General features: G+C 37.3%; 1 protein-coding gene across 2 annotated transcripts in view; it reads left to right on the forward strand.

The window, feature by feature from the left end:
- LOC107043547 (mucin-4) overlaps positions 1-23,128 on the forward strand; it is a 35,209-nt gene extending 12,081 nt beyond the window's left edge. The window contains exons 1-9 of one of the 2 annotated variants that reach the window (XM_015265090.1): positions 3,356-3,423; positions 10,762-10,832; positions 13,648-16,192; positions 16,703-16,895; positions 17,660-17,767; positions 18,273-18,440; positions 19,333-19,842; positions 20,486-20,800; positions 21,514-23,128. In XM_015265090.1, the coding sequence (XP_015120576.1) occupies positions 3,383-3,423; positions 10,762-10,832; positions 13,648-16,192; positions 16,703-16,895; positions 17,660-17,767; positions 18,273-18,440; positions 19,333-19,842; positions 20,486-20,800; positions 21,514-21,567 (4,005 nt within the window). In that variant the 5' untranslated portion in view covers positions 3,356-3,382 and the 3' untranslated portion in view covers positions 21,568-23,128. Of the gene's footprint in view, positions 1-3,355; positions 3,424-10,761; positions 10,833-13,647; positions 16,193-16,702; positions 16,896-17,659; positions 17,768-18,272; positions 18,441-19,332; positions 19,843-20,485; positions 20,801-21,513 lie in introns of those variants that run through there. The other variant, XM_015265091.1, reaches the window with a different exon arrangement.
- The last annotated feature ends 1,594 nt before the right edge of the window (positions 23,129-24,722 follow it).

The following is a 24,722-nucleotide window of genomic DNA, read 5'->3' on the forward strand; positions in this document are numbered from 1 at the left end:
GGGGGGGGGGGGGGGGGGTGAGGGGGCAATTGAAAAGCGTTTCTCAGTGTGAGAAATTTGTCATTTTTTCTACTCTATTCATATCGAAACAGCGCAGGTTGCGACCTCTTTCACGCGCATTATTATCGCAATTCGAAAGGGAAACGAATTCCATTGAAGAAAACAAGAGTTACAAATGTGGAAATTAACCTAGAAAAGGTGGAACAATGGTTTTAAAAAATACTTCTATTTTTGGAGAATGGAAAACGGGTTTTTATTAGGAGAATTTAACTTGAACTAATTTTGTGCCGGACATTTATGTCATTTGTTCATTAGTTTTTTTATACATTTCATTCATAAATCATTTTTCATTTATAAGTTAAATGGATAAAAAGAGAATAATCAAATCATTTTAATAGAGTTATTGTCAATATTTTTTCTTCTTTTGTGAATAGATTCGATCTATGAAAATAAAAAAGGAATGAAAGTGTATAAATGACGAGAGGAAAACAATAATTTGCAGTTTGACATAAAAAATTGGCAAAAAACGTCAAAACGATACAAGAAAAATATATTTTTAAGACAGAAAATATTAAATTACTTTTTGCTGATAAGAATTCAACTCCAACTATTGTTATAAACTATGTTAAGAATAAATGTAAGGAAAAATGGAGATAAATAAATAGTAAAGAATTTATTAACTCGGAAAATCAAGGAATGTTGTTTTGTTAACGACGGTTTCACTCAGAATTGATAAAGACATCATCGATAAACCAAAAACTCCACGAAAAAACTTGAGAAATGAAGCCTCAATTCGATAAACCCGTTTTCATGCCTTTATTATCCTCATAAATTTCAATACAATCATAAGAATCTGTAAATCCCACCTTTCCATTCGTCTTGAATCAACATTCCGTCTCCAGATAAGATAAAAAAATACTCGCAGACGTGCAACGCTTTGATTTTCAAATTTTTCCACTCCATATTGGTGTATAAAAACATTCATCACTTTTATTCATTGTGCGCACAGTCCCAGTGCTGGGTACCTCCACACTGAACCCGATAAACCGCTTCCGACTTCAATAATTCATGGATATCATTGAGAGTGACTTCATATTTCCACAAATAGTGGGAAATAATTGTCAACTCGCAAAATATTCATTTGGGAGGAGAAAAATCAATGAATAATGACTGAAATTTGGACGATTGCATTATTAAAACTTGTTGGCTTCAGTGAAATTAAAAATTTCATGGTTTTTCCCACCTAAATTTCTATTATGTTAAAGTTCCACCGAAATTTCAAGGAATTTGGTCATTGGGAATTCACAATTTCATGTAAAAACCCACGGAAATTGTCAATTTTAGTTGAATTATTCCAAGAAAATTCAGGAAATCAGGAAAATCCAGATAAATGGTTGAATAAAAATTCAAGCGAATGAGGGAATTCTGTTGAATTTTCAGGAGAGTTATCAATCATAATTTCTTCCCACCGAAATTTCAAGGAATTTCGTCATTCAATTTTCCCCTTTCCAACACAATTGTTCGTTAATTTTTTTCTCCATGTCGAACAGTGAATGCGAATACAAATAAATTTTCAATGACCAATGCGAATGGAATTTTCGAATAATAAAGCAACGGAAGTTGGCAGTTTTCCCTTCAATGGAGTGTCATCCGGCGAGAAATTAAAGCCTAACAACGTACATATGAAAAGAGACAATGAAAGAATTGTCACGTTGGAAGAGTGTGGCATTGTCAGGTGACAAAATAAAACGAGGAAACAAATCGGATAATCGGTTCAGCCGAGCGTTTTGAAAATTGTCTTTTCGCTCTGGCTACTCGCCTTGTGCTGTCCTTTTGTCAGCCTTCCAGAATGGTTCGGAGGAATTGGAACGAAAAAGAAAGTTCAGCGGGCTTTGAGTAGTCAGCAAAATGTAACAATAGTGCATCCAGTCATCAATTTCTTTCAATTCCTGGTGATTTCCTGGATTCGAGGCTTATCAAATCTCTTTGATTAGATTCGGCCCAACTATATCTGATCGGAAATATTGATTCTCAATGACAAAGTCTTCACGGCTAAATGTGTGATAACAGTCTGAAGACAATTAATAAATTCGTATTTTTATGGGATTTTTGGGAAAGAATCATCTTCAACTCCTTGATCAATCCAGAAATTTGTTCACTTAATCAAATGATTAAATACAAAAATTGAATAGCGAGTATTGAATACATATTTCATTTTAAAAATGCTGAAAAGCTGAGAAGTTGCAGTCCTTTGAAGAAATATCTGCATTATTCATGAAGTAACTAAATCAGTTAATTTTGTTTTGTTAATTAGAGACTTAATTGCCGCAAAAATTAATAATAACAGCAATAAACTGAATATGTGATAATAATCTGAAGCAAAATTACATTTACGCATTTATTTGATTTTTGTGGAAGAGTCATCTTCAATTTTTCATTTCATTAGATAAAATAATTAAATGCAAAAAATTAAACAGAAAATATTAGATTTTAAAATATATTAGATTAATATTAGATTTAAAAAAAATATTAGATGAAAAATGAAAAGCCGAGAAGTTACAGCTAACTGAAGAAACATGTGCATTTTGACGTCACAATGCTTTCCATACGAACATTCTAAATTGTTTATAACATGTTTATTGTTTGAAATTAGGAAAAAACGTGTTTGACATTTTTCCTCCCATTTCCACATGCAGTAATAATTATAAATATCCTTGGATGGCTACAAAATCTCCCACATCCTCACTTTCTCAAAATAAACGATGAATTAGTGATTAAGCGACAGAATGAAATTTGCAATCACGTGCCTGACTGGGGGGAAATCGATATCGAAGGTGATTTTGTATGATTGGGTTTCCAGCGAAGTGGAACGGAATCCCAGTGCAGAACAGAACGAATACGGCAAGATCAGAGATAGCCCAGAGCCAATCCTTACCTACCGTTATTATTCCTAGCGCGAGAATAACGTCTGGCTTGTTTACTTATTTATCGTTTCACGTCAACTCAGTTGTAATTATTTAGCCCGCTGTAAGGAAAAGAGAAAGCCTGCTGTGAGGGAAGAAAGTCACTGCTCATTTCCAGCACGATAGCGTAATTTTTCTGGTTTTATTGTTCTACTTTTGTTATGAAATTGAGGGGGGAAAAATGTGTCGATTTTGATTTTTATGGGACGCATAATGATCGCTGGGGGAATTAGTCTACTGTGAAGTGGGATCGATTGCTGCAAGACTGAGTTTCACTGCTCAGTCAACTAAAACGCAATGAATGATAAAGGAGAGGGAGAAGCGAGAGTGAAAATCAGCATGGGTTATGTTATCGTGACGCAATGTGGGGACAGTTGTGGAGACGGAGTCAGTGGAGTTACAATGAAGAGTCAGACAGGATGGATGTCAACGGATATCGATTTGTCGGCGGCTGGAATAGGTGAATTTGTATTTATGATATTGGGAATTATTCATCGACTTGCGAGTGGCGAGGCTGTTAGCTCGGGGGATTTATTCGTTGATGGAGAGTGATGTGATCAATTAAGCAATGAATGTTTTTGTGCGAGTTGATTTAATCGAAAATATTGATAATTTTGGTGGAATGAAAAATTGAAACGAATTTTAAATAAATGAAATTCTGGCTTCATGCGAAGAATGGAGGGTAGATTTTTTCGATGTGGAAAATATGTTGAGTGAGATTTAAAACGGAAAAAAATCAAATCTTGACGTAAACATGAAACAACAGAATTATTTCAGAAACATTTTTCGTTGGATATGAAATCGATTTCAAATAGAATCGTCATAGATTTTTCCTTCAAATCCTTCAATTTTCTTCCGCTCCAGAGAATTCAGAAAAATGTTTTCAATAGTTCTCCTCATTAAAATTCTCACCAAAATAAGAAAAAATTCATTCAGAAATGTATTCACAAATCTTCCCACCGGATGCTAAAATAATATGGATCTCACTTTTTTGCAATGAAAAAATTGAAAATATACCTTAAGGAAATGAAATATACCTTGAGAAAAAGAGTTGATAAACCAGATCTCAAATAAAATAATCATATATTCACCCTCATCATCGGAGAAAAGAACTAAATCAATCTGAAATGTAAAAATGAAAGACTCTCAACGATCTTCCGCTCCAAAAAATTCAGAAGAATATTTTGAATTATTCTTCCCATTAAAATGCTCAACAAAACTGAGGAAAATTCAACGTTGAAAATTGTGCACAGCCCGGCGCCGCAATTTTCCATTGTTGAAAATCTGGGACAAGGATTAAACCTCACCTGCTCAATCGCAAATTGCCCATGCCCAAATTAGCAAACACAATTTGTATCTCAACTGAGCGATCGCCTGGAGGCAAGTGGCTCGATTTGAGCGCATTGTTGTACGGCGGCTAGCCCCAGTCAGCAAAATCACACGTCTCCCCTATTATTCCATGAAAGCTCCGTACGCAGCATTGCACCAGCGAGTACACACGTCCCAGCGGGAAAGAGAATATAACAGAACAGAACAGGACAGAAGTAACGCATATGCATGAGTAAGGGTCCCTCGTACATGCGGGTATGGATAGAGATACCCTGTGGAATAGAAGTGCCCAGGGTCCAATTATCCAATGACAGAACTGTACGGCCTTGCCTCGCCTTTCCGAACAATGACGTTATATTAATGGCCAGTGTGTATCTCGCCAACTGTATTCGAACGTGGCATTTCTCACTTGAATACTGATTGAACACTCCAGACTCGAGTATCGTCCAATTATTTGTGTTTTTAATTGGCAAAATTTATTCAACAGAATAATTAATTTTACAGCATCTACCACGGATCATCTCCATGTGAATTTCGATATTCGTCGAAGGCAAATTGACGCAAATAATGAAATCAGGGGCAACTGATGGATGAAAAAATGAAAAATTACTGAGGGGGGAAATTCAATAATGAATTTCCGCGTGGTTGTGGCTGCATCGATAATTTCCCTCTTGAATTCAATATTCATACGGAACGAATTGAAAATTAAATCGTTTCCTGTTCGTTGAACATCCATCAGTGTGTCAAGAGACGTTTGACAAAATGGAATGTCATCCGAAGCTTTTCTCTCAACTAATTTGTCCTGATGTTTACACAAAATTGAAATTTCATGGATAATCTTGTAGTAATTATCATCAGAGTAATAACGAATTCTATCCGGGGAAAAATAATTGTGAAATAAGTATGAATTCGTACGTTTTCACCAAAAATATCGAAATTTTGGTGGAATAAAATAGACTGAAATTCACAGCGTTAACTTATTTTTTGATTGAATTATTGGAAAATGAATAGACTACTTGGCTTTTCAAAAGTTCAGACAAAAAATCATAACATTGCAGCTTAAGTAAATGCTTCAGCTTCAAATTACCTATCAAAAATGAATCATTCCCCTGAAAATAAGAATGAAACCTAACAAAAGCTTAAATCCCACCTTCAGAACAAAACAAGAAAAGAAGTAAAAAATTTCTGTAACAACGTAAAACGGAGAGTAATAGACTACAAAATGAAGATGACTCCAAGTACCTTCCTCCCTTCCTCCACACGAAGCACAACGTCTCAATTGATCCCTGAGAAGAGGTACTCCGGTTCAAATGATTCTCCACAGTTACGACAAGCCAATCACCTCGCGCGGACGTAATTACAGAGGAGCACTCTCGTAATTATGATACCGAAGGCTGCTGTAACCAGAGGCATCCCGGTGGAAACCCCAGAAATACTCCGGCTTCCTGGCTTCTCCCATCAACTGTTAACCTCACGCGGATGCACTGGAGCTCCAACTACGATATATTACTCTCTCACTCCTCTCTGTGGGCGCTGTGCATCACTTTATGTTCTGTGATTAATATTCCCTCCAGCAATCCACTTTTCTGGCCGATTATAAACTCCGCATAACGCACATTTAAAATAAACGGATGATTTAGCTGTCCCGACGGAGGAATTCCATGAAAATTCTACTTGATTTTGGATGGAAAAAGAGAAAAGTTTGTTGTAAAATTTGTGCCGAAGATATAAATCAGTAGTGAAGTGGTAAAAGGAGATAATTCAATTTTGACTATTGACCAGTTTTTAATCAATATCTCGGAATCTAAGGAAGATAGCAAAATTTTTGTTATAACCTTTTTTGTGGAGCTGATTAAGTGCTACAACAAATGTAATTACGAGAATTTCGCTATCTCCCTTAGATTCGGAAATATTCCTCAAAAACTTAACTGGGAGATGAGACGACTTATCTCCGTTTACCACTTCACTACTGAAATAAAAAATACCGAACAAAATGTGAATGAATAGGTACGGGGTAAAATCAACCAGTTTCAGTGATCAATTACTCGACGTTGGTGTGAAATTAAAGGAAAATTTATTCGTCTAAATCGTGCCACTGAGACAGCAGACTGACGATTTTATGTTGTTCAATTTACATCGCCTCCAAGATATTTTTTTCCCGTAATTTTTTAAGAATGCTTAAATATCTTTAACTGGTGTTTCAAAGTTGTTTAAGGACAAGGCCGTCTATATCTCTATCTAGGCAGTCACTAATCTAGCGCTTGGAATCATATTTATTTCAGCACTAGACTGTTAGATTCCAATCAGGCTGACAGTAGTTAAACAGCTGCTAGAATCTAGAATTTTTGCTAATGAAAACCCCAGGAATATTACGCCATATCACCCAGTGATAAATTACAAAAGAAGAAATTTTTTAATGATTTTTTTTAATTATTCAAAACCGAAATTGGAGATTTAATTGCAAACACAAAACAAAAACGGATTTCAGCGGAGTAAATTCACTTTGCACAGTTGAATTGCGTTGAAAACCTTCAGGTGAGGAATAATTTTTCCCCACAATACACTCAGAGGAATGATTTGAATCAAATCAAGCCCATAAAAAATATTTTCCATTCAATTAAATGATTTTTGTTTGCCAAGGATTTATTTTATTTAAATGAAGAATTACTGCAGTTAATAAATTAGTTGTCTTCTGCTTCTGAACAATGAATTCATTTCCAACTGATAAATTCTTTATTTGAGTCAAAAAAACATTTATTTTATTGAAAGAAAGATTATTAAATTCAAACAAATCGTCGTCCTTGCTGTAGACAATGAGCATGTCCCAATCTGTACAGTATCTACATGTGCTCAGTGTCGCAGGTGGAGGAAAAAATGAATGTCCTCTGTGTACTGCAATTACGCAAGCCATCCATATGCACACCCAAACCCTGACTACCCGGAGACACCTGTATATAAATTAAATCGCCTCACTGTCACCTTCCGTCTCTAACGGTCCTCTACTCCGATGCTGACCGAGGAACCCACCACCGAGAACTTGCCGCCAAGTTAGTGGAGCGTGACACAGAGGAGAGTCAACTGTGTATCCGGTAAACGACATTAAACAAAATTGGTGGGTTTTGCAGGACAGATGACGACATTCCGACGCCAGTTGACGTGTTTTACAGGCGGAAAGTGTAATTCGAAAGCATACTCACCATGAATTCTAATTTGAAGACGTGAAATTAGTTGCGAGACCTTTTAAAGAGCCGTTTCAAAAGATATCCTCTGAGGAATTCTCTTCACAGTTTATTTAGTGTTGAAAATTTATTCAAACCATGTTGTTGCATTTCAGAGTTTATATTTTCAGTGAAAGTGACCTATTTTTCCCCATAACGCTGAATATTCATGATAAATTGTTAAGAAAATAGGGTTTTCACTGTAGTTTTCAACATAATGTAACATGATGTGATTTTGTGAGCAGAATTGAGTATTAATAACTTCAACGAATGGAATTGATTTTTTTCCTGAGAAAATATTGATTTATGCTGAAATGTTCAGAGTCAATTTGTATTTTTTCTAGCACGAAATTCTGAGAAGAATTTTCAACATTCCCAGAATATTTTTACAAAAAAAATAATAAAAGTCAATCGAACCAAATGCATTTAAATTCTTTGATGAAATTAAGTTTCCTAGAAGCTAAAGTGAAATGAAAAACTTCTACTCCGCCATCAAATATTCCCTTTTCCGTGAATGTAAAAAGTAGACGAATATGCTCTCTCCCCGACCATTGAAAATCAATTTTCCCTGGAGCTAGAACCAGTTGATGAATATAAGCGGAAAAAGTTCTCAAAGCCGGCGGCAATATCAAAAATGAAAATACTCCCCGAGCCAAAAAGTGAGCATTAATTCAAGGGCTGCCTGGAGAGCTTAAATTACCTTCCAACTTCCCAATTCAGAATCATTTTCTATTTTTTCAGAAGAATACTTCTGCCTATTCTCAGGATCTAGCATCATTATTTAATGAAACCCTAGAAAAGCGTGAACTCTCTGAGCCTCGAAGTCTAAGTTAGAGATTTCAGTTGAAAATTTGTGACAGTGGATATATAAAATGAAATCGCAATATTTTCACAATTTTTTCCTCAATAATTAAAACCCGAGTAAACTTGAGAAATCAATCCACATAATTTTTTCAACGAAATAAAACTGTTCTAGAAACTAAAATCAAGTGCAAACTTCCCCTTCTCATCAAATATTCCCTCCCCCCAACCGTTAAGAATCAATTCCCCCGAAGTAATGAAAATTCTCCCCGAGCCAAAAAGTGAACATTAACTCAACGGCTTCCAACTTTCCAATTCAGAATCATTTTCTATTTTTTCGAGAGAATACTTCTGCCTCATAAATTGTCACAAATTTTCAATTTTCAATTTTCAGTTTGTGACTGGATATATAAAATGAATTGCAATATTTTCAGAATTTTTTCAACGAAATAAAACTTTTCTAGAAAGTAAAATCAAGTGAAACACTTCCCCTTCTCATCAAATATTCTCTCCCCCCAACCATTAAGAATCAATTCCCCCGAAATAATGAAAATTCTCCACGATCCAAAAAGTGACTGGTAGTTCGAGCTCTACGACGACCTCTTAAATTCCAATCCCATCATTAAATCCACTCATTTCCCTCCCCCTGTCCACGGAACTTTCAGCCTGATGTAAACTACAGTATAAAATCCGTAATAAAACCCGGGGCGATATCAGTTTCAAACGGAGCTCTCTGATAAAAGCCAACGGTAACAAAAACTACCTGAGTGGTTTTATCACGAGTCATATAATTCCTGTCCTATCATCCTCGTTGAAGAGACACCGCTACAAACACGCATTCGCTCACGTTTTTTATGGACATTCGAGACGTTCTGGATATTTACTTGGCTACCATCCCATATCCTCCGACCTCAGACGTTTCCTTCATAATTCTGGAGTTCTTTTATTTTTTTGTACGAAGACATTCTGCCGAATAGACTGGAGATGTTGCCAGATGGCAGACTTTTTCCTATCATCCGGAAGTAATTCAGAGGGACTTCCTAGGTTTCCTCTCGCTTCGAGCGATAGAAATGCTCGGGAAAAATATATTTCTTGTAGGAAATGTTTTAGTAGGGCTGCGAGACTGTAGCATAATTTATTTTCCACTGCTCATCCTTTTATAAATTCTTTATAGGGAATACTTCTACATCGATTACACAATGTTGAAAATTTTTTGCAAAAATTTTCCGTACACATTTTGGAAATTTTTCCCAGATTACAGTTTCATCGAAATTTCAAAGAATTTCGTCATTGAAAGTTCGAAATGTTATGGAAAATCGATGGAAATTAAATTTTGTTCCAATTGTTCCATAAAAATTAATTGAACTCAGGGAAATTGAGGTAAATATATTTTTGAACTCGGAATTTCATTGAATTTTTAGGGAAATCCGAAATTTTATGATTATTTCACTTCTGAATAGAATTAAATGTCATTTTCATAACAATTTCTAGTCAACTGCTCATAAAATTTTGAGTTTTTTCCAACGTTGCAGCTTAACCTATTGGAAATTATTATCACATTAGAGTTTCGTTGAAATTTCCAGCAATTTCGCCATTGAAAGCTCAAAACTTTCTAGAAAAATCAATGGAAACTGTAAATTCTGATTCAATTGTTCCACAAAAATTAATAGAAATCAGGGAAATTGAGGTAAATATAGTTTAAAATTTTTAATTTTTGCTGAATATTCACGTTTTCATGAAAAATTCAAGTAAACTGGAGAATTTATTTGAATTACTTGAGTTTACTTTGTCTTTCTCGTCTAAGCGTGAGAAATCCAATAAATTTTCAGTTGAATTTGGATTTTTACGGTGATCTCTCCCTAAATCGAATTGAATGTAACTCTCCTGAAAATCATCAATTAACTGTTCATGAAATTTCCATATTCTTCTAATATTGCAGCATTTTCCCGACAAAATGGCCTATTACACCCGATCTTGCCTTTCGTTTTCTAACGAATCTGGGATTTTGAATTAATCCTTTGTCTGAAAAAATTGTACTCCTCACATTCTAATAAATTGTTGACACGTTTCCATGCAAATGAATAGAACGGCCATGTTATTCCAATTAAAATGTTTTTCAATCTATTTTGATGGACGTAAGTCTCCCGAAATGATCCACTGGGAGGATTCCTCTGGTTTATTCACACACCGAAAGAATTATTCCCACTCCAAATGCCCCGATCGATCTATCGCACTCTCTATTCGCTGAAAAGAGACAAACACTCGGGGCACATCAACGTGTTTCTGAACACAGGAATGCACGGGAATGTATTTAAGCGAAACATGCATCGCGGAAGTAATTGCTAGCATTAATTCCTAGGAAGCTGTCAAGGCTTGATAACGAGACAATTTGATGAATAATTAAGTATGTAATTGGGGAGATTGATAGTTATGATGGCTTGTGATTTCAGATTTTACGAGGCGATCCTAGAGGACTCGGAGATGACGTCGAGGCCAGCAACTTGTGGGTCACGATGTACAGGTAATGATAATAAAAACTAGATTCCTACGGCGATGAGGAAGTGGCGATGAGTCCAGTAATGGAATGAAAACTCCTTTATTTTTATCTCTTTTTCTTTCCCTGGGGGAAAGCAATTTAATTAAAATAAATGTCAAAAATAAATATCAGATTACTTTTTCACTGACGAATTCCCCCGTAAAAATTTTTGAGACGTTTTTCAAAGTTACTAGGTTTAACAGCGAGCTGAGATGGCCGAATTCATAAATCATAATTACCGTTAAATTTTGAAACTGTCATTTAGTTAACATCGCTCTTGAATTTTTTGTTATTTTAGTAATTATCAACTTAAATATTCAAATTGTGAACTATTTTAGTAATCAATAATTTAGATACTCTGAGAGAAAAGCCAACACGTTGTCAAACAAGTCTTGTTTGCCCCAACAAAATCGGTAGTTGAACATGGCCAAAAAAGAATTTGTTTCGTTCGAATTTAAAAGTCTCAAACATGAATAATTGTTCTGCTTCCGACAGCAAGGAAATATTTGGCTCAAGAGGCGGATGATTAACATCAGACGGTGCCTTTTCAGAATGAAAATATTTCATATAGAGGAAAATTTATCAACAAATATTTTATCCCTAAGTTACAAGATTGATACCATATCATTATGGTAATCCCTGTTAAGAAATTATAATTATTTACTTAACGGAAAATTCACGGTCCCACATTATCAAATATTTAATTCATCATCAATCGCAAATCTAAATTATTAAAATTATACTATTTTTATATTTTTATGAGATTAGTTAAACCTTTATCAATATCATTCGCAAATTCCCAAATATTGATGCAATTTAATATTGAAGGCCATCCCTGATGGCGAAGCAATTAACAAATGAGTTAAAAATTCATAATTCATCAAACGTCGCATATCTCTAGACTTAGATGATCAAAAAGAATGACAGAAGATCTTTTTCACAGTTCATAAAATTTTCTGTACAAAAGTATCCCCATAAATTCTTCTGAATAACTTCCTTCTGCGGATGTTTGCAAAATAATTTGCACATCTGTGCCATCTAGACTCTTCTTCTCTTTTATTCCCTTCTTATCGCATGCCTATTGAATAATGAATCGTAATAAATCGCGTCAGATGGTTTAATCTGCTTCAATTTCGTGTGTTAAACCCCGATTCATTCACTTTTGAAGCCAGAAAACTTGGAAATGGGCCGAGTAAGTGGGTTGACTCCTCCAAACAATTCGCGATGCCTCGTTGCAGTAAGAGTACAAAGTACTGTTAGAATTACCGAGGACCATGGCCCTCATTCCTCTCGCTTATCTCCACGCAATTAAAACTCGGAAAAAAATATATTCACTTTTTCCGAGTAAAGCCGCACGTCATAAATTTCTACTTTCTGCTCAAATATCTGAACAAAGAAACCAACGGATCAAGAAAACCACTGACGAATGCAAGATGAATGCCATTGTTTGCAACATTGAGTCAAGTTGATAGCGCACGTTTTGCCATGATCAATCGCCCTCGAACAACATGAAAAGCAGCCCAATGCATACGGTAAACGTGTCACGAATTAAAAAATAAACGAAAACAAAACATTAACAGAAACTCGAGGCCGCGGATTAATATTCACTGCGACGCATGGGTGTGTTAATATCTGCGTTTAATCTCAACTGATGATTTATATTCCTGATGTTCAATGTGTACCAGTGTCTGATCAAGGATTTTCCCCACTTACAACCGGTTCTAACGTCTATTCCCTCCCCCTTTGCCCGCGTATAAATATAAATTGAATACATAAAAGTATTTCATTATTATCAGAGGAGCGCTTTCACAACGGGACAAATATTTCAAAAATCCATCGCAAATGATTTTTTTTGTTAAAATGAACACAATTTTTTTCTCTAGAAATTTATTTACGCTCAGAATATCTTCCGGAATTAATTTTATTATGACAAAATGAACTTTCCGGAAGTCAAGTCTTCACGGAGAGAAATATTCAGGAAAAATTACGGAACAGTTTACGTAATCCGCAGTGGGGAATCGTTTTCCGGCAATTTTCATTGGAATGGAAGAGGAGAAATCTGAAACGTTCAGTGAATTTTCAGGTTCATCATAGAACAAAGTACGAAATTGTCACGTAATTTTTCCCGAAGAAGTAAAATCTTACAGAAGCGTGCCGACTTATTAAGCCTCCAAAATCAAAAATTCTTGAACGTTCAACAATTTTTATGGAGCTGGTGAGTTATTTCTACGTTCCGTTCTGTAAAATTTCTCAATCGTTGGGGAAAAATTACGGAACGACTTGTTGTCCCCACAGCGGTGAGTCATCAGATGAGTGATTAATTTTTACAGAACAAATCGTAGAATTTACGTGGCGATTCGTAGAATGTCAGTTCCGACTCGCACTTTTTGTTGAATTTTACTTCGCTCGCGGATTACGTTTCGAAGCATAATTTTTACGTTTTTTTTCTGCTAATTATTACTGAATTTTTCTCTCTGCATTTCCATAATTTATTCATAGGGAAAACATGTTTGTAAAAGTCAATTTTTCGCAAAAAATAACTGGGATGATGCTGATTATGCATTCATGACTGTTTTCAAATCTTCCTGCCACAGGTCAATTTGAATAAAAAAATCCTCGCAGTGTTTCTCTTATTTACACTCTTTCTACTATTTATCTCGCCACAAATTCTTCCAATAAAGTTATTATTTGAAGTCCCTTCTCTTTCACATTAGTGTCAGTAGTGCAATTTGCACCGAACCCCATATATATTTCCAACGCCAGTAATGCCTCGAACTAATGCTATGAAAATTATCCCCAGGTATAATTCTCCTGCTCATCAGTGTCTCCCTCGTCGAAGCCCAGCCGTCGTCCTTGGATTCCCACTCCTCGACATCAGGAAACAGCACAATCTTACATAAACCGAGACACGAAGGCAGCGTGCCTTCATCAGCCTTGAACGATGGTGAACGTAAACTGCCTTTCCAATCTTCCCCGACTCCCTCCAGTGAATGGATTAACAATTCACCAGCGCCCAGGATCAACAAAGAGCAACATTTGCCGAGTAATCAAGACGCAGTGGAGACCTCCCCCACCCCCGACCTCCAGCCCCTCCCAGATATTGATCCCGAGAGGGTGGCTAAGCCCGCCGAACCTCCCAAGAAGCACTTAATCGAGAAGCTAATTGCCGACTCTCATACGCAAATTGAAGATAAGCCCGAGGTGTCCACAAACTCGAAACCAGTTCCACTACCGGAATTCAACGAGAAAGATGAATACCCGGACATCGACGAGACTGAGAGATTCGGTGAGAAAGAGCCCACGACTCCAAAACCAAAAAAGGATCAGGACGAGACGATCTCCCTGATCAACGACACAAACGTCAACTACAAAGGCGTGAAAAAGGAGCGCGTGGACGACGTGATAACAAAAAACTCGAAGCTAACGCAAGAAAACGCGACGAACGTCATCTCCCGGGAGTCTGACGTCGCGCCTAAACCGAAGGATCCCAAGTCCCAGGTGGAGACCGTGAAGAACGTCACGTCGACAAAAGTAATGAGAATAATCGGGCCCAAAGAGGTAGGCGAGAAGAACGACACTACATCGCCATCAATCCTGCCTGAGCTTTCAAACAAACCGATGAAGAATATCTCGGATGATATTCATGAAAACCTCCCCGAGGTCTACACCGACTCGCGGAAGCTCCCCTTCCCGGAAAACAAAACCCTAGGAGAAAACACTGCGGATACAAACGAGCGAAGTTCCTCCCCAAGGGGTCGTACAATATCATTCAATAACAGCAATCAATTCAGTAATGCCGAGGGGAAAGGAGGCGGCTCGACAAAGGAGAGCGCTGAGCTCGGATTCACAAAAGACTCAAGACCGTACCCCTACTTGAAAAGTAGTCCAACTAATCCTATGAATACGAGTAGAGCTAGGGTTTCAACCGAGGAGATATCACCTTTGGAGAACACAATCGGAAGAAGCCCTGACGACAAGAAGTTAGTGGTAACAGAGCCCTCTGTTGTGATTGATAACAGCATTCAGCAGATAAAACCGACGTACTACAAGAGATCTGGAAATTTCTCGCGGCCGAGTGACGCTGACGGCCCGACGTCTCCGGTGACGTCTTCAGTGGCTCTGAAGACATCGGAAACCACCGAGAGTTCCAACCTGACAGCCTCAGCTGTCTTAGAAAGCACTAGAGATCCGCGGGAAGAAATACTCGAGAAAAAAAACACTCTAGACGAGAATGTCACAGATGTCAAGAAAAATACGACCGAGTCGCAGGAATCCAGAGCCACTGAAGCGAATTTGGTACAAAATACAACGGAAACGCCGGAGGCGTCTGTCGAGACTGCGACAAGGCTCGTTCAGACAAGTATTACAGACCCAGTGCTCATGTCGTCTCCCTTAAACGTCACCGAGGGCTCCACCAGATCATCGCCAACAACCCTCGAACCTAATCCCCAAGGATCCTCACCAAAACCGGAGTCCTCATCCCCGACAACTGCAGTCGAAGAAACTTTAGATACAACTGTCGAGGAACTTGGCACAACTACTCTGATCCCCGAGACAGTTTCGTCAGTAACTTTGGTAACAGAGAGATTACCAGCTAAGACTGAATCGACAAATTTCGGCGGTCGAGGAATTGACTCGGAGTCAACAACTTCGGGGGTTGAATACGAGTTCGTTGGTCTCACTGAGACTACATCCGTGAGTTATGTGGCTAGTTCAGAGGGAATGGGGACAGATGTCACGGAGTTTGCTTCTAGTTTGGGGGGAGTTTCTTCGACTGCCTCGACTGCCTCGATTGATTCGACGAGTTCAATTATGCAGGACTCAACGAATTCTGAGAATGTCACTGCTACTTCGATGAGAGAAGACGACGGATCGACAACAGATCCGACGACTGAAGTGATCACTATAACGGGTGAGGTATTGGATACAACCATTCATACGACGAGTGTCGACATTTCTGAGACCGAGGGAACTACCGATATCCCCGAGGAGACAACCTCCGTTGACATTAGAACGCAGAGCGAATCGGGGGATTCCCCGGATTCGATGGATTCTTCGACTCAGAGTAACACAGTTGCGGGGAAAGTTAATAATTCAGATGTTGGGGAATTCTCAACTGGGCCATCCACATTTTCGTCGGTTACTGAGACGGAGACGTCTGGGGATTCCACGACTGTTGGAAATACTGAGGGGGGCGGCAGGGGGATGAGCGAACAGCCGTTCGCCCCGGAGGATGTCAATCTTCTTGTGAGAATTGTCGTTGAGGGCACTTGGAACGAAGTGTGCCCACACTTGCCTGCCCTCAGGCAGTCACTCGCCGATCTGTTGACTGCTGGAATAGAAAAGTGAGTGGAGGGATATCTCTCGGGAATTCTACTTTGCGAGTTTTAGGGGCTGTCGGGGCGAAGTCCATTACTGGGCTGAATAACGGGGCGCTTTTTTAGAGGCTTCTTTTGGGAAAATACTGATGATGTTTTTTTCTGGTTTATTGATTTATTCTCGGATTAGTGTGGTCCAGTGGCAAGTAATATTTTTCTGGAGAAAAACAAAAAATAATTCATTGGTTGCATGGAACAATTTGGAGGGGGTTCATTTAATTAATTGAAGTACCAATTGGTATCCCAGTAGTCCTGAAGAAAAAAATCATCATCTGGAGCGAAGCTCATCAAGAATTTCTATAAATCGTTCCCAAAAATGGGGTGCATAAAATGTAATTTGAATGCCACTAATTATCCACGAATAAATGAAAATCTCACCTAATTTCTCACGAAATCTTCAAAAACCATTTGGCTATTCTCAGAAGTTTGCAGTTATAAATTAAAGTAGTTAATGAATCGATTTTCCGTCCTCTCCAGAACTGTCGCAGCCGCCCAAATAATTTTCCAAAAGAATCCGTGTACTGATGGAAACCCACCGCAGTATTCAGCAGAATTAGCCCTTCCAACTTTATACCTGTACGTTGTCGACCAAAATGGAAACTTCGACACGGCAATGACGAAAATTCTCCCCAGTCTCTACAGCAGGACCTCTATAAAGTCCCAACTGAATGTGAGTGTCATCTCTCTTCATTTTCAAATTTATCGGTTGCACTTTACGATCTGAAAGTGATCTACAAACTGTGTCCACTGGAAATTGGCGTTCGTGGCTTACACCCCAGTGTCACTTCTATCGCTCAAGGGATTTATAAATGGCTAGAAATATGACACGATTCGGGGGAGAATGTCGAATGAAATATTGTAATTTTTTTCGGGTACAGAACGGATCGAATGGGATGAGGGAATTGAGCCTATTGTGTAGAACACTGTTAGAATTTTTTTGAAAATGAAAATTGTGAATTGGAAATCAATTTAAGCTCAAATCGTTCATGCAATCTCTCATTTAGTTTGGAAATTCAGGATAATTGGGTTTTTCATGTTAGATTATTACTGATATTTCAATGGCATCTAGAATTTTCAAATTCATTGCGAGAATTAAACATCACATCCAACTGAATTTTCAGTGGATTGAAAATTCAGGGAAATTGTTGCTTGAATTTTCAAATTATTTAATAATTTTCACTATCATGTGGACTTGAAAATGGCAATTCCATGGAATACTCCAGAATTCAACTGATTTTTCAATAACAAAATACATGAAAATTTCCTGGGAATCAGTGATTGGTAAAAGTAGTAGTAGTAGAAGTAATTTTGCAAGTGCGACGCTCATATCGCGACCAACGGAGTGTTAAAACTGAACCATTTCTTTCATGAATGAAAAAAAAATCTCGTTTATCAAATGGAATTGCCACTGACTCCACCTCCATATTTTTGCAGATCCGGAGTTTCCAGTTGGTTCAAGACACAGATTCTGGAAACGCGATAGCCGTGGTTGTGGTTTCCTGTGTGGCTTTCATTTGTCTCGTCCTCTTGGCTGGCCTTCTAGTAAGCTAAAATCGCATTTCCTTGCCTCTTATAAAAAAGAAAACCCTTTGAATACTCAACTCCCAACCCCGTCGAAAAACTTTGACCCATTTTCCTCGAGCAACATGAAATCACGAGAAAAACTTCCATTCCCCAACGAATTTAATTTCCCATTTCTCCGCAGCCCCTTTTCACCATCGACAAACACAACTGATTAAAAGTTTCTGTTGCTATTCAAAGGAGGAAAAAGAACAGATGAAAAATTTTCCCAGCCAGAAGCTGGGACGAATGTCATTGAAAATTTATGATAATCCTCCTGAAAATTCGCACTGACAGCTGAATTTTTCAGATATAAATGAGTTCTTGTCGAGACAGACTGGAGAGTCCATCAGCAGTTTCCTCGGCCTCATTAATCGAAAGCCGAGAGACTTGCAATTTCAATCGCTGAATTTCAAAGGCCCCTTGAAACTGAACGAGACTCTCCTTCGATCATTAAAATTAATGACAAATAAATTTATCATTCAAGTTCATAATGCGGAAACGGCAAACGAGGTTCAACTACGGTGAGAGATGTCGACCCGTCTCGTTGGATGCATTCAGCCTCGACAGTGTATCGGCGTACAACAGTGTGAGGCGAAAAGGCGCCAACAGAGCATCAAAGCGCAGTTATGGAAATCCAACTTTTGAGGATTCGGTGAGTTGAGGGTACTAAACTCCCAGGGCAATTACCATAATTATTTCCTGGGAAATTCCCAAGTCTTGCACTGAAGGCATTTAACTCCAATTTCTGGGGAAACATCTGCATATGAGAGGAGATTTAATGTTGAGTACTTGATGATGCTTCCAAAGGGACGCGGGTTCAAGAGAAATTTGTAGAGACCAGTCAGGAACATCGCGATGATTTTTTTGTGACTTGAGAAACTTCCTACTGACAATTTGATAGGGGAGAGTGGGACAAAATGAAACAGTCGAAAAATAAGTTTGACGTAATTCAAGCAAAACAAATTTTGTTATCAACTACTATTTTATTCTGGGGAAGTACTAATGAGAATAACAATTTACCTTTCAGTAGAATGGAAAATTATTAAGAAGTCTTAATGGGAGACGATTTTGTCAATGAATTGATTGAAAAGAAAATGAAACAGCGAAGTTCAGAGCAAGCCCAGGAGGAGACCCAGGGGGGAAAACGAAAGATGTGATGCTGAATTTCAATCAATTGAATTATAAGATGAATGAAAAATTATCATTCTCATCAGTACGCCCAATAATAAAAGAAGTTAATAAACAATAGTTAATAAAAAATTGTTTTTCGCTTGAATTGCGTCAAATAGTCATTTTCCGGCTGTTTCATTTTGCCCCACTCTCTCCTACTTTAATGAAAAGAATTAGAAAGCAAATTATTATTAAACAAATGATTGTTTTCCCATGGGAAATTCATTTTTTCATTGAACAAGATGGAAATCCAAAAAAATGAAAGAGAAAGAAGAGAAAACAAATTACCAATTTTCATAATTCGTTATAAACGAATTAAGCATCCGTTCATGTCATAATTTGATTGAATACTCAACGAAATAATGTATTTTCAGACTGCTGTTCCATCCCACCCCTTGAACTTCTCGGGTCTCTCGACCTTCTGCAACGAGCAGAGCGCAATCTACGAGGAATACTCCGGTATTCCCCAGGTATCAGCTAGAATAGACGAGCTGCCCACCGGGGCGGAGGTGAAAAACCGTTTCGCGAACGTGGTGCCCCTCCCCGAGACTCGCGTTCCCCTAGCAAAGATCAACAATGACCCCTTGTCGGAGTACATCAACGCAAGCTACGTGAGGGGCCCGAAAAACGCGACCAAGTACTACATTGCTTGCCAGGCACCCATCGAGTCCACTGTCACAGACTTCTGGAGAATGATCTGGGAGCAGCAGTCAAAGGTCATCATAATGCTGACTGATCTCATTGAGAATGGAGTGGAGAAGTGCGCCGAGTACATTCCACCCTCGGAAGTCACTGATTGTCACAGACTCTTTGGGGATTACCAAGTCACTCTGAAGAAACGTGAGACCAAAGAAAAATATGCCATTTCCACACTTCATCTCAAGGTGAATAACGGTTATAATCTAGTGTAATTATGTTCATTAATCGCATGGCACGTGAAATCAATAGTTCTTTTCAACATGAACAATTGATTTATTGAATTAAGGGAAGACTTATTGAATTTATTGAATTAAGGCCCGGCTGGATTATCTTTCGAACGTGATCTTGTTTGTTTTTTTTATTTTGATAATCTGAAATGATCTCCAATTGCTATTCCGTTTTAAATAGCCCCGGAGTCTCCAAAATTCAAAAGGGGGCGTTTTACCCCACTCTCTCGTAATAATTTTCATTGGAATCGAGTGAATTATCAATTTAAAAAATTCATAAATTACCAATCATTATCCCCAGAAGAGTGATTCATATTTGAATTGAATAATTGTTTAGATGATGAGGATAACGAGTTTATTAACGTGTAATATCCTTCATTTTTTGTTTATTAATTGAATCGTTTATTTGATTCTACGAAAGGTTTTATTAGGAATAAATAAGTTGTAATTTCATAAAATCAAACCATTATCATTGAAAAAATCCATTGGTTTATCCATTTTTAACAACAATATTGTTAAAGTGAATAAAAAAAATTTATCGAATGACCAGCGCAAAATTCAATTTGTTTGCAGTGGAAGTAAAACGTGTTTTTCATTTCAGAATTTGGAGAACAATACCTACAGAGAAATATCCCATATCTGGTACCTTTGGCCCGCGAATGGCGTGCAGACAGACGCGGCTGGATTAATAGCAGTCCTGTTGGAAGCCCGAGCCCTCCAAAGGGGTGGCCCAGTGCCAATAGTCGTTCACTGCAGTCCTGGGACAGGCAGAACAGGCACCCTAATTGCCCTGGACCTTGGCATAAGGCAGTACGAAATTACGAGAACAGTTGACGTCCCGAGGGTCGTCTACACCATCAGGCGAGATAGAGCTGGGGCTGTTCAAACGAAGGAGCAATATGCATTCATATACAAGGTGGGCTAATCCGTTTATTACTAGGGTGTTTTCATCGGCCGCGACCCTGTACATTCGAAAATATTTCCCTGTTGAGATTTCTTCTGCATTTTAATCTTCTCCCTAAATTCGAAAAACCTGATTTTTTCATGAAACTGGGTTATTTTGCACTTCTAGATTAATTATTATTAATAATACTAGAATGCCGATTGAGCGCAAACTCAACCAGATTTTTTGCTATTTATAGTACCTTTCATTTAAAATTTATTTCAAATTTTTATCTTCAAAATTCAAGTTATGTTTGTACTACTTCAAAGTAGTACGAGTAAACTTCAGTTGAGTCGTTCATTGTAACGCGGAAAAATGAAATAAAATATTTTAAAAAAAAGTAATTCATCATTGATCATTTTTACGTGAATTCTCATGTTGATGAGTGTAGGGAATTAATCCGGGAAATTCTTTCTTCAACACAAGGGTCACAATCTGGCCACAAAGGTCAGATTAAGGATCAGAATAAGATCCACAAGGATCGGATTGAGGGTCACAAGGATCAGATTAAAGATCACAGAGATCAGATTAAGGGTCCAAACGAGGGTCCAAATGGGGGTCAGAAGCTAAGGGTCACAAGGATCAAAAGACGAGTCTTAATATCACTCTATATTGTAAAAATCCAAATCGACTTTTGGTGATGAAAATTTGGTGCTCGAATGCTAATCGCAATCAATTTGTTTCAGGCTTTGAACCTCTATGCGACGAAACTCGCTGGTGGGGGAATTGAGTCCACCTGATATTTGATGAAATTGGGAGCGAGGAGAGCCGAGGGCTTGGGCTAGGCAACGATCTAAGTCAATACTAGATAACGAATTAAATAAGCTGATTGAAGGTTGCAATCCGGTGGGAACTTCACTGAAGGGCGAAATGTTGGACAACTATTTTGGGTGTACACTCATAGAGCAAGCCAAATTGTTAGAAGTACCGTCAACTATCTGTGACAATTTGATATTTTAATGATAGGACTTAAAATTGTAAGTGATTGTAAGGATCGATAGTGGAGTTCTGGAGAACTGGAGACCAGTCAAAAATATTTTATCTAGATAAATAAACAATTTAGAATTTATTGATGTACAAATGAGAAGAAAATCACGGAGTTTATTTCGCGCTTTAGAAAAAAATCAAAAGATCTTTTTATAGTTCAGAAAATTTCCTGCAAAAAGACCAAATTCTGCTGAGGCAGTACTAATAACCGAATTGTTCTATCAATTAACATTTCGTCAATTCATTTCGATGAAAAAATGTCAGAAAATAATATCCGGCCTTTTTTATGAACAATTTTATGAAAATCAGAGAAAGTTTCTCAATATTTTTTTGTAAACGTCAAAAATATTTCCAAAATATGCACATTTACTTTTTCTGGACTCATTTCCTATTCTGCAGCACTCCACTCCTGAAACGTTCTTTATCTTTATGCGGAGTATAAAAATACGGTAGCATCGATTATATTCTATCCAAACACGTGAGATTATAACAGTATAAAAATAACTGGACATACGGAAATATCATCGACATGAAAAAAAAGACGAATCTAAAGTGAAAAAAGTGATTTTACGCAATTACTACTTGTTTAACTATATTATTGTTATTGTTACTGTACAAAATATCATTTCGATTGAACAACGGCTCTCTATTTATGTACATAAAATCTACTGTGTATTGATTTTTACATTTAATTATGGAATTAAAAACTGTTTTGTTAATTTTCCTGGTGAAAACACACAAATTGTGCAATTAACGATGTAACAGGGTGTGTTGGGAGAATGGGGGCCCGCCCCTATTTCCCAGGCAGAAGTAATATAATATACAATTTCAATGTGATGAAATACTTTAATATAGAGGAACAAATATAATATATTCCATATACTCATTTTATAGGAAACATTCGGCACTGATGATGTTCAGTATTCGAACGTGAATTAATGATAAACCTCCATACGTAAGAGAAGAAGTTGAGAAATTATAAATACCCTAGAGGATTGCCAAAATGTCGATAACAGAGGACAATTCTGTGGGGAAGTGATGAAACGTTGATGTGAATTTTTCTTTTTGACCCTCTATTAATACCTCGAAAACTCCCTTTCCAATTTTTTTCCAAAGTGTTTTTTTTTCATTTTCTCCCAATGCCACTCGTCAAACTTCATCATTTCCCTCCGGAATTGCGACAATTAATTGATGAACGCATGTGTCTACATGTCAAATAAATGTATCTATGTATATATGTATGTAAACGATGACAATTACTGAAATACGCACACGAGCGATAATTAAAATTGAATTAATGTGTCAAAAAAGAGATTCCAAACATTTCATTAGTGCTCCTCTCCTCTAGTTCCCTCCAGAGAGTGCAATTTCCTTTAATCATAATTGAGATTAGATTATAATAGATCTAAATTATCGTTCTGTACACGGACTAATGACGGGATAATGACTACTCTCGTATCGGACAAGTGAGGTCCAAAATTCCTCCAACTCGATTAAGCAGGATTGATAACTTGCGGAAAAAGAGTATAGAGAGGTTCTGTAGGAAATTTCATAGGTTTACTGTACAATAATTGGGACTTGAGAAATAAAAAATATTGGGTTATAAAATTGTGAAGATTTTTCAAGTCTCTAGGTTTATAAGAGCCACATAAGATATGGAAAGGGTCTATAGAATCTCCTGTAGAATATCTCTATACGATTTTCCCATACCTGAGAATTGACAGTTGTTGAACATATTCGGTATTTCAGACCGGAAATTCACCTAGACAATTTCTAGCGGTTTGCTAAAAAATTTTGTCTGAAATTTTCAGTGCACTCGTATGAAAAAATTTAATGGAAAAATTTTGCGAATTCGTTAGACAATTCTATTGGGATTCTATTAAAATTCTAGGGAATTCTTGGTAAAATTCTGTTTTTTTTTTCTGAAAAACCTTTAAAAATACGTGTCCAATAATTTAAATAGAAAAAATCTCAAGAATCTCAAAAATTCAAATAGAAAAATCGAAATTTATTGACTTCTTCAAAAACAAGTACAATTTTAACTAGAATTATCTAGAATTTTAATAGAGCCCCATAAAATTTCTAGCGAATTGTAATAGAATTTTCTAACGAATTCGCTAAGGTTATCTTTTGAATTTTTTCATACGTGGACTCCTTGAAAATTTGTACCAAGCACTAGTTTCCCTGAAAATGAAAGAATTTCGTTATTAAAAATTCACATTTTGATGAAGCAATTAATGGAAATCAGAAAAATTCAGATGAATATACCCTTGAATTTTGAATTAATTGAGAATTCAATAATACGAGGGATAATATCAGTAATCTCGCCCTCCGTGTTGCCGAAAAAATTGGCCATTTGAATCCCATTGAATTTTCAGTGAAATTCAAAATGCCAGTGATCACCTCGTTCTCTCGCGCTTCTCCAGAGGGTTCCACCTCCGCGCTTTTCAAACCCCCGTTAATCCTCGACACCGCAACAGCCTGCGCCACTCCATAATTCCGCGGAAAAAAATCCGCTAATTGCACCCAATCCTCACTCGAGTGTTAACGAAATTCGCACGAAGGAGAAAAGAAACGCAAAACCTTGAATAATCAGAATTTGTTGACACGTTGAACAATTCCACATAAAATTTTACTTCGTCATAAAATGGGCGTTTGCCGCGGCATGTCGTGATAATGACGATTTTTTCTGCAATCACAAGACAAATGAATATCCAAGGGCACCAGTTCAACGATCTACTAATAAGTAATAACAGTCAACAAGTATTAACTTTATGGAATATTTATTTAGGCGAGACCCTCTCCCTGAAAATTATGAGGACATGAGTCACTTCATGAGGAATGCTAATCCACAGAAATAGTAAAAGAATAAAAAACACAGGGAGGATAGAAGAAAAGGTGAAACGGC

The sequence above is a fragment of the Diachasma alloeum genome, unplaced genomic scaffold (genome assembly GCF_001412515.2).
Source record: "Diachasma alloeum isolate Michigan unplaced genomic scaffold, Dall2.0 Dall_scaffold_00597, whole genome shotgun sequence".
NCBI classification, from domain to species: domain Eukaryota; kingdom Metazoa; phylum Arthropoda; class Insecta; order Hymenoptera; family Braconidae; genus Diachasma; species Diachasma alloeum.